General features: G+C 46.9%; 1 protein-coding gene across 1 annotated transcript in view; it reads left to right on the forward strand.

Annotated features, from left to right (window-relative positions):
- Positions 1–9,296, forward strand: part of tbkbp1 (TBK1 binding protein 1) — a 26,290-nt gene extending 16,994 nt beyond the window's left edge. The window contains exons 6-9 of the mRNA XM_056430096.1: positions 638–699; positions 4,792–4,907; positions 7,253–8,010; positions 9,158–9,296. Coding sequence (XP_056286071.1) covers positions 638–699; positions 4,792–4,907; positions 7,253–8,010; positions 9,158–9,286 — 1,065 coding nt within the window. The 3' untranslated portion in view covers positions 9,287–9,296. The remainder of the gene's footprint in view (positions 1–637; positions 700–4,791; positions 4,908–7,252; positions 8,011–9,157) is intronic.
- The last annotated feature ends 952 nt before the right edge of the window (positions 9,297–10,248 follow it).

Below are 10,248 nucleotides of genomic sequence, written 5' to 3' on the forward strand. Positions count from 1 at the left end.
TATACAACCAGAGGAGTCGCCACCTGGTGGTCATAAGAGAGAATGCAACTTTAACACATGAAGCAAATACTTCTATACAACCAAAGGAGTCGCCTTCTGGTGGTCAGGAGAGATAATGCAGCTTTAACACATGAAGTATAGACTTCTATACAACCAGAGGAGTCGCCACCTGGTGGTCATAAGAGAGAATGCAGGATCAAGATGCTTCAACATTGGTTTCACCCATCAGAACCGTCAGTAGCCGCTTGCTTCTGATTGGTGGGTTTTGTTTCCTTGCTACAAAGCGAGGCTAGCCGTTTCCGGTCTTTGTGCTAAGCTAAGCTAACCAGCCTCCGACGGTGGGTATGTATTTACAGAAGAGACCTTTGTTGGAGCAACATTGCTCACACATTTTTGCTTCATCGATGACCTCACCTCCACACCTAAAACCCTTGAGAGGGGGACAGTTGCACATCCACACAATAATGACACTAAATCATATTAATCAACAACTAGGACCTGTTTTTAGTCCCGTCCACTATATTTCTGACGATGTTACTTTTCGACATGTTGCCTCGATTTGCTCCTGCTGTCACATTTTGTCCAATACTCTACCACCACCTGCATGCTAATCTAATTTCACGCTCTACTTCAGCAGGAAATTACTTCTCCGTGCAAGCAGTGTGATGTGGAGTGGATAAAGAAGGTGGGAGATGAGCAGTAAGTGACCACCGCCGATCTCTGGGCGAAGGGAGGGAGTGAGGGATGGGAGGATGAAATGAAACCAGGAGCAATGGAAGGAAAGGTGTCAGGAATGTGAGAGATATCGGTTGGTAAACGGAGGCGTGGCAAAATCCTCTGTATCTTAATGTGATATCTGTGATGACCTGCAGAGGTCCCATGAGAAGCAAGACGAGACTTCGATCAGGCATTAACCGCGACACCATCGTCTATTACGCAACATCGGCTCAGGGTGGATCAGTCTGACCAGTAGGGGGCAGTGTAGGCGCAGCGCACAACGTCTTCCCGTCCACTTCCTCATCTCTCACGCCTGAAACCCCCACGGAGAGAGCAGCAGTGGGCATTCGATTTGTTTCTACTCTGAGAAATGAAAGAAAGTAGCTCGTGTTAACGCCTTTATGTAAGAACAAACACATAAGGGCCCCGTGTTGCGTGGGCTGTACGAGGTGCAACAGGTACGACGAAGACACGAGGGCCGCCGCGGGTCGGCCAGGTGACTCCCACGCAGTGAAACCCCAGACGTGTTTCGATGGGGAGGCGAACTGAAAGGAAGCGCCGTGGCAGCGAGGAGAGGTTGGTGCTCGGCGTGCGGTGGAAGCCGACTGCTTTCCTCCAGACCCCCGTCACCTTCTGGTTTTATCACGTAACTCCCACTGCACACCTACAGGGCTCTGCTCCGCTTCCGGCTGCCTTTTCTTGTAATTGGGCTCCATTTAGTGTAAACTGCACATATTGATGCACATGAAGCCTCACCTTTGCCCCAATAATCAGCTGCGTTTCAGAGGAGCACTTCACCAACAACATTAGCATTTATATCAGTTCATATCATATCCTACACCTCTCTTTGTTGCTCTCACATGCCTCCACTGTGAATTAGTATATGTACAACTTAAAGCATAATAAATCTGTTTGTGAAGCAGTAATGGCATGTTTTATATCGCTTCATATCGTTTTTATATCGTTTATATATCATTTTAATACCATTTTTTGATCATTTTTATATAGCCATCTTACTTATTTTTTTCATTCTCTGTTAAACATGGAGGCAAAAACTAAAATTCAAGGATTCACGGAAAGGCAGAGTATTTGATATGTGAATGCTCATTTGGGGGGGGGGGGGTATTCCTTTAAAGGCATCTGTGGGGGGGGGGGGGATTTGGCGTTTTATCAAACTAATGATTTCGTGATTAAATTAGTTTCTCAGATACTTTTGAAACTTCTCCGCTTCTTGTCATGTTTTTTTCGTCAGTCACATTTAACTCTTGTTTCGCGTGTCTGACTCAGAACTAGTATCACATGAACGGGATGCCCTCAGCAACCACAAGCCACACTGCAACCCCCCCCCCCTCCCCCACACACACTTTACTTCAGTACACAGAGCGACTGACTAATCCCTCTTCAGCTTTCAGAACGCGAGACTATTTCCAAAAAAATCACAACACGGTGATTTTAAGTCTCTGCCTCTATTTTGTTGGAAATAAATAAAAAAAAGTTTGTACATCCCAAAAAAACTTCTTAGTTCCCAGCTAGCGAGGCCCGGGTGATTGACTGCCGGGTGCTCTGTGACATGGCGTGAGGACGGTTTGACACCTCTGTGCTCGGCTGAAAGTGCCTCACGCGAGTGTGAAGAGCCCCCTCCGGTTCAACACCTGGCCCTTTAAGAGGCACGCAGCGAGACTCCACCACCACCACCACCATCATCTCGCTTCCAAATAAACACAACCCTCAGTCAGAGGTTTCTGAGCGTTTATTTGCCACATCGACGTGTATTCAGGTCCTGGTTCCACCCTCGAGGCCGCGTCCTCAATGTGCCGCAGAAAGTGCTGAAAAAGAAGGTTTATTTTATTCTTCTGCCATCTCGCAGGCAGCTGCAGCGACGGCGCTTTCTTGAAGCGTCTGATGGGATCAGAGGTCAGATTCCTTCACTTCATCTCCTACACACACAAACACGCACACATGCACCCACACACACGCACACACACACATGCACACATGAACCCTTGTATCTGATTTGTTCCATCAATGCTGCATCTGCGATCAGCAGGCTCCTCCCACGCGCTGTACTGTACATGTTCTGTACATGTACAGCACAGTATGTCCACGCAGTTAAAAACACACATCAGCAAAAGAACAGATGTAAACGTATTTTTAGACACCGAAACAAACCTGATGGCGTGCAGGTGTTGAGTGAGAGGGTGAGAGGGTGAGAGAGTGAGAGGTGTCACACCAGAGACAGTTTGGTAAAACACTACCAGCATCATTTGAAAAGTGAGACATAAAAGTGTGAAACGGACGAGCGGCATGAATCTAAACCAGTCCACGCCGTGGGATGAGAGGAGGAAGAAGCACAGGGGCAGAAGCCGGAGGCGAGGTTCACCTGAGAGAAGTCCTTTTGGGCGATATCGATGTTCTACTTCATGCAAGTTGCCCGTAAGTAACCTTCTGATTGCTGTTTTCTGAAGGCGTTGAAAGGTTTGCAGGAGACTCCGGACGACCTTGAATCATATCAATGTCAGAGCACCATGTTCCAGCTACGTTGACCACAAGAGGAGGGATGTTGTTGGTTCTGAGGTGGCGGGGGGGCGGGGGTTTGAGACCCCACTCTGTCTGAGTCAGAGTTGAGTCAGTGGAAAACCAGGTGGGCCGCTCGCAAGAAGCCAACTAACCCGTGGAAGTTATGAGTTATTTCCAGCTTGTGAGCTTTTCCTAAAACGGGGTCCCTGACTTTATTTGAACTTTTATCGGGGTGGTGAACGTTTGCCAGCGCGTGGTGAGTCTGACCTGAGTGAGGAGGCCGCGCAGCCATCTCGCCTCTCAGAGCTGCAGGATAAGATTAGCTGCTGTTATTAATACAAGACAATATGCAGGGTTCCTCGACTAACAGGCTTAACACACACAGACAGACACACACACACACACGGTGGGCAGAAGACTTAATTAAGTTAGTGCGCGGGTGTGTGGGGAACATACTGTATGTACTTTTAATTTCACAGCGTGGTTTTTTTTCTGTGAAGACACGATAAGTGTTTTTTCTCTTCAGTGGAAGTTCACATCTTTTCCTACTCGACTCAGAAGTGTATCTGCCACCATGTGGAGGGAAGAGTCAAATTATGACACACACACACACACACACACACACAAAGTGCTTCAGTAATTGGTTTAAAGTAATAAATTAACCTCATAAAAGGTTTAAATGCAACTTTTAGACAAAAATTAGACAAATATATAAAAAGCCAGTTGGTCCATGCAGAGTTTTAAAAAGTTTTGCTGAACATGCAAAACAAAAGTTATGCAGAGTATAAAAGTTTGTATCCTGGATTTAAATGCGAGTGTCAGAGTTACAAATATTCGGTGGAAGTTTATTCTGGGCTCTATTTTCTTACTGCAAGTCGTGAAACTAATAATAAACCTTTAAAGGCGCCGGTCTCGACACAAGGGAGGAAGTGATTATCTTAATGGATTTCACGTTAGATTTCAAGGTTTCAGTCAACGATCCACCGCAGTGAGGGAGTTTCAGGTCAAGGCAAAAATTGGTTAGACATTTGAGATAAGCTGTGCGTTATCAGATGAGACGACTGTGGCTGCTCCTTTGATGCTTTTAACTACACACACACACACACACACACAGTTAATATCGGCCTCTTAAGATGCCTAACAGAGACATCGTTGCTCACACCTGCTCGTGCGTCGCATGTCAGATCCGTTTGGAGCTAATGAGTCAAAGTCAGCCCGTTGCCATGGTGATGGTGTCTGAGAGTCCTTGTTTACGGTTCTGGAAATAGATTTGCTCCGTCAGCGCCGCCTCTGAGAGACTCGTGACACACATCTTTGCGAAGAGAACCCGTGTGATTTGTTGTTGTATGCACTTCAAAATGATGTGACACGCAATCTAAAAATATATAAGCCGATAAGCCTCTCAATTAGTGAGACGGTGTCGACGCCGCAGAGATCAGTCTCATCCCCTCTGATGGACTTAGACATTTTTGTCATTAGCATTCCAGCGACGTTGTGATATTCCATAATGAACTATTATTATGATGATGACATAATTGCCTCCATGCCTCCCTCCAGGGTGAACTTGGCTCTGGCCTACACGGAGCTGACGGAGGAGCTGGGACGCCTCCAAGCACTCAGCTGCAAGCAGACGGAGATCCTGAGGAAAGCGTCGCAGGAGCATTCTAGTCCAGGTTAGCCGGGAGAATACGGTGGGAATCACGAGCATCCCGGTGCCTCAGGACTTTGTTACTGTACTCCAGTAAAAGTTTTAATCACAAGTAAATCCTGCGTTCAAAGAGAAAACATGCAAGGTTATTAAAAGTAGAAGAAAAATGCCACGTTAAATGAGAATTATACTGATATATTATTGATTTATTGTCGCTGTCCAAGTCCAGTTAATTACATTATATCTACTATTGATAGTTAAATCCAGTTTAAACCTTTTATTCTGGGATTCTATTTTAAAAAACTGACGAACTTTTGGGACCCAAATGATGCCGGTACCGTCTGTAAATAACGAGAACGCTAAATGAACGTTCCTGTCCAGTTCCATGACACCATCACCTTGCACCACCCAGACATGTCAAAGATATACGTTTGTCAAATTATAACTTTCTTTATGCATTTATATAGACTCGAAATAATTAGATTATTTTTCTTTTGTTGTCTATCTTATGCATCTTTCATTTTATGTTTGTAATTTTGTAAAATGTTAAATATTAAATAGGTGGAGGCTTCAAATAAGCCTAGTTGGCTTTTTGTCTCTTCCTGCACTGAGAAATTGTGCAAAATAAAAGATATAAAATAAAAATAAATAAATATATACATGTAAAATACTTTATAAATGAGAGCAAATAGATGTATTCAGGCTGAGTTAAAGATTTCAGTGTCTCTCTTCTGGGGCTGAAGGCAGTGCTGCGATGCTGAAGAGCCGCACCTGGTGTGGGTAGTAGAGTGTGTCTACTTCACTGGCCCTGGTGCAGGTAGTGTCTTGTTCACCTTCACCTGATGGATGGTGTAGAGTGTGTCTAGGGCACAGGCCCCTGTGTGTGGGTAGGTGTCTGTGTCACAGCTACAGGCCCTGATGCAGGTGTGTCTGGCTTCTTCCTGATGGTAGAGGAGTAAAGTAGAGCACAGGTCTCAGGGGTGGGTGTGTGTGGTCTGGTGTCACAGGCCTGACAGGATGTGTGCTGGTAGGTGTCTGCCACAGGGCTGATAGCAGTAGAGTGTGTGTGTCTGATGGCCTGGGTAGAGGTGTGTTGCCTGGAAGTCAGGCCCTGATGAGGGCAGAGTGCAGGTGGGGGTCAGCTGGTGGAGTGTGCAGGTAGGTGCAGAGCTTCACACACGCTCCATTCCGGGAGGAGAAACTTCACCCGACAAAGAAAAGAGTTCGCCCAACATGGCCCCTGATGTCCCCGATGTGCTGCGTCAGGGTGCGCGCGGTGTGTTGAGTTAACAGACTTTATTACTTATTTAATTTATTCTCATCAGTTAAACAAATGTTTACGTTAGAGATATTATTAGAACAATAAATAAACAATAAAAATATGTTCTTACTGTTAAGTTACATTCAGTCCAACAAAATCTACACATCATATTGTTGTAAATTTAACTTATTGATGCTGGTACTTTATCAAATGTAATGTAATGTAATAAAAAAAACACCATGAATACATCCCTGTAGGTCTCTGCATTCTTACCTCTGCTGCTAATGACAGAACACATAACTTCTGCTTGTGATTTGTTGTTTCCTGCACACGCAGTCACTCGCATATCTAATGTCTCTCAACGGTGCAGCTCCGGCCTCGTTATCTGTGATTGGCCTCTGGTCTATTTTTTTTCCCGATAACAAGACAAATATTTTCTTGTGAACCGTTGAAATAATCAGAGGGAAGAGGGAATTGTTGTGGAGCCCTGAACGTGTCACACTGCAAGAGAGAGCTGGAGAGTCCCGTTCCACTGTTTCATTCGGAGGTTTTCAGAGCGCAAACACCTCCGCCCCTTTTCACACCTCGACCGACCGGCAATAAACAAAGTTTCCTCTTTGATATAGGAAGTGGTGGCGATGGGGGGGGGGGGGGGGGGCTGACTCACTGACCAGCAGCACATCAAACTGAGCAACTGTGCTTCTAAAAGAGCATCGCATGCTGCAGCATTTCACTTCATTGGAAGTAACGAGTCTGACCCAAACCACGATGAACAGCCGCAGACCAAAAGTACACAAATATACTATATCTGCTCCACATGCAGGTGTCCACATACTATTGGCCATTTAGTGTGGAAACAGGTTGCCAAACTGCTTTTTCTGTTTCTTAAAACTTTTATTTTCCAAGATCTCAGGCAGCATCGAGACATATAACGAAGGTAAATAATATGAAAAAGAAACAAACAAAACAAAAAAAACACAAGAGGACCCACAACACCGTAAACTACAAATATTATATGAAAAATAATAAAAGCTAATATAGAAAATCCACAACTTCCGTCTATATCCATGTTTATATTCAGTGGTCTTTCTTTCTCTCTCTTCCCTCAGTCCAGCGTCACTCTCCCATCCACCACCAGCGCCACTCTCCGGTACCTCAGCGCCACTCGCCGGTCCCGCCCCCGTCGCAGCACTCCCCCATCCAGCAGAGACGCTCCCCGGTGCTGCAGCGCCTCTCCCCGGACATCCACCGCCGCTCCCCCTTGCTGGACGTCAACGACGGGCCGGCCTCTTACTCCTGCCGCCCACCCATCCAGCACCTGAGGGCCAGCTTCCAGGGCCGCCGCAGCTACTCCGAGGTGGCCGACCCCTCCGCTTACCACTGCCCCCCCCGCTTCTCCCTGGACCCCGTCGCCACCCTTCCCAAGCCTCGGCCCTACAACGACGGCTACGCCAAACAGCAGCCCCAACACGGGGGCTCTCCTCGCGGGGGACCGCAGCACCGCGGCTCCCCGTCCCACCACAAAGCGGGCCCCGGAGGAGGAGACGACAGCTCCGTGCGCCACTCAAGAGAGATGCCGTTCCCGCTGTCGGAGGTGGCCCACCTGCATTTCGAGCCCCCTCCACCTTCCACGCCGGCCCCCCGGCCCCCGCAGTCCTCCGAAGATGAGGAGGAGTGGGCCTGCCCGCATCCCATCAGCCCCCCGCGGACGCTGGGCGTGCTCTCCGCCACGGTGCCCGGCGGCGCCATGAGAGGCCCGGCGTCCTGCTCGGCGTTCCCCATCCCTCAGAGGTCCAACACCCTCAGCTGCCACCCGCAGCCGGGCTACTTGTCGGCGGAGCACGCCCAGTCCTGGCCTTCGATCAACGTGAGTTCAGACCCAGTGGGACAGGAAACCATGACATCGTGTGTGAGTGCGTCTGAGTTGCAGGAGGGAAACTTTAAAAAAAAAAATTTATTAATTAAGTGTCACTTTGTCACAACTATAATTATTTAGCTGGTTCACAGAAAAGAACTAATAATATATATATATATATTATATATATATATATATATTAATATTCTTTTTCTTTTTTATGTGAGCGGGTCAAAACTATTTATTGTGCACAGCATCTTCAAATCAGGGTTCGCTTCAGACCGAAACCAGAACGAATCAGCGCAGGATGAATGGATCACCTGTTCTCTGTAAATCAAATTGCTGATGACATCATGAAAATGAAACGGCCTGAGAGGAACCTCCTCAGAGACGATGTCGGACGTTTCCTTTTTGCTTTCAGGTTTTATAAAAAAGCTTAGCGAGGAAAATGCAGCATCATTTTGTTTTCAGAAAACGCCTGACAGAGGCTCATTTCTAACTGCCCTACATGTATTTGATACCATTTCTGAAACTACGGGGAAAAACTGACACATTGGGGGCATAAAATATGAGATTTCTTACTCCAAGATGAAATAGCGGAGTTTTCCAACTCGCTGTCGGAGAGAAGAGAGGAGAGTCAAACGTAGCTGGTGACTGAGGAGTAGAATACGTATTGATTCTTTAAGGACTTATGACTGCTGTCCGCCGGAGAGAGGCCAGTTCCCCATTTCCTCCCAACTGAGTTGGATTCTTTCAATCTATATTAATGACGGTTCACTAACCTTTAAAAAGTACTTAATTTAACCCAAACCGGGATTTTTACCTCATTGTAATGAAGGTTAGGTTAGAAAAAATCTTTTATTTGAGGCCTCTGACTAATGACACTTAAAACACTTATACCTCTCATATTGGAGCGCTGGCGTGAAACTCTCAATTAGTCTTCTCTCTGCACTGAGCGATGAATCTGTGATGAAGACGAGTTTCCACCTGAAGTTTTACTACGATGTGCTTCAGAAGTCTGAAGTGACGATCGAGTAGTAATGAGATCGTGTCGCCTCCCACACGATGACTCACTCTATCCAGTGAAGTTTGTGCATGTGATGCATCCTGCGACATCTGTGTAATAATAGTGTGTGTGTGTGTGTGTGTGTGTTTGCAGCTCTGGATGGAGACGGAGGAGAGCGACATGCGCAGCTGCCCTCTCTGCCAGCTGATATTCCCCATGGGTTACCCCGACGACGCCCTCATCAAGCACATCGACTCCCACCTGGAGAACAGCAAGATCTGATTGCCGTGGCAACCAGCCCCCCCCCCCCCCCCATTCCTCCCATGCACACATCGGGCATTCCCCTCCTTATAGATATTACGCAACCGGAACAGCGGAGAGTCGAAATGTGGAACGACCAGTGACGCCAGCGTGCGATGCTTCTATAGGTGGGGATGCAAAATGAGCGCAGGCGCCTGTTAAAATCGGGGAGCACTTATACGGAAAGGGTCTCTCTCTCTCTCGGACCCTCTGAGCCCCCCCAGTCAGCGCTGCCCGTGTAACCACCGGTTGCTGCTGTTTTGTGACGAGTCTTGTCGTGCGGTTTCCGGCGGTTTCAGGTATCGTGTCGTTGTTTTTTTTCTTGCTACAAAAGTGTCGTACACGGCGATTTTAGCAAAACGCTCCAAAGTGCAAAGGTCACGAGAGGCCGGCAAACGCCGGCGAGTTCAGGGGGCTCTGCATGTCGGAAAGCTGCCGTTCATCAGGGAGATCTGAGGCGTCAGACTCTTCTCAACATTAGCTTTTAATAAACATGCTTGGACATTGTCTCTCTCACACTCACACACACACACACACACACAGACACTCGCACACGCACTAACGATACATTTCTCTGCCGAGGCCAGCGATCTGGTAGAAGCACCTTTGTGGAAATGACCGGACGGATGAGTGAATGATGCTGAGCTCACTTTTACTGAGTTAGTTCAGAAAGTATAAAACAAAACAGTTTCACATTTCATCCGCTGACAAATCAAACCGATGATGATGATGAAGATGAAGATGATGATGCCCTGCAGGGCGGGGCACTGCTGTTGAAGTCAGAATATTCCTTAATGCTTGCTGCTTGTTCAAAAATCAAAGTATCTTTAAGTTGGCGCAGCCTTTACGATGTATCCGTTTCCGGTCCCCATATGCTGTATATTTTACACGTATAATTTGGTATTTATATCGTTTTATCTGTACGGCAAAAAAAGAATGATGAA

Source organism: Pseudoliparis swirei, chromosome 13, assembly GCF_029220125.1.
Source record: "Pseudoliparis swirei isolate HS2019 ecotype Mariana Trench chromosome 13, NWPU_hadal_v1, whole genome shotgun sequence".
NCBI lineage: Eukaryota > Metazoa > Chordata > Actinopteri > Perciformes > Liparidae > Pseudoliparis > Pseudoliparis swirei.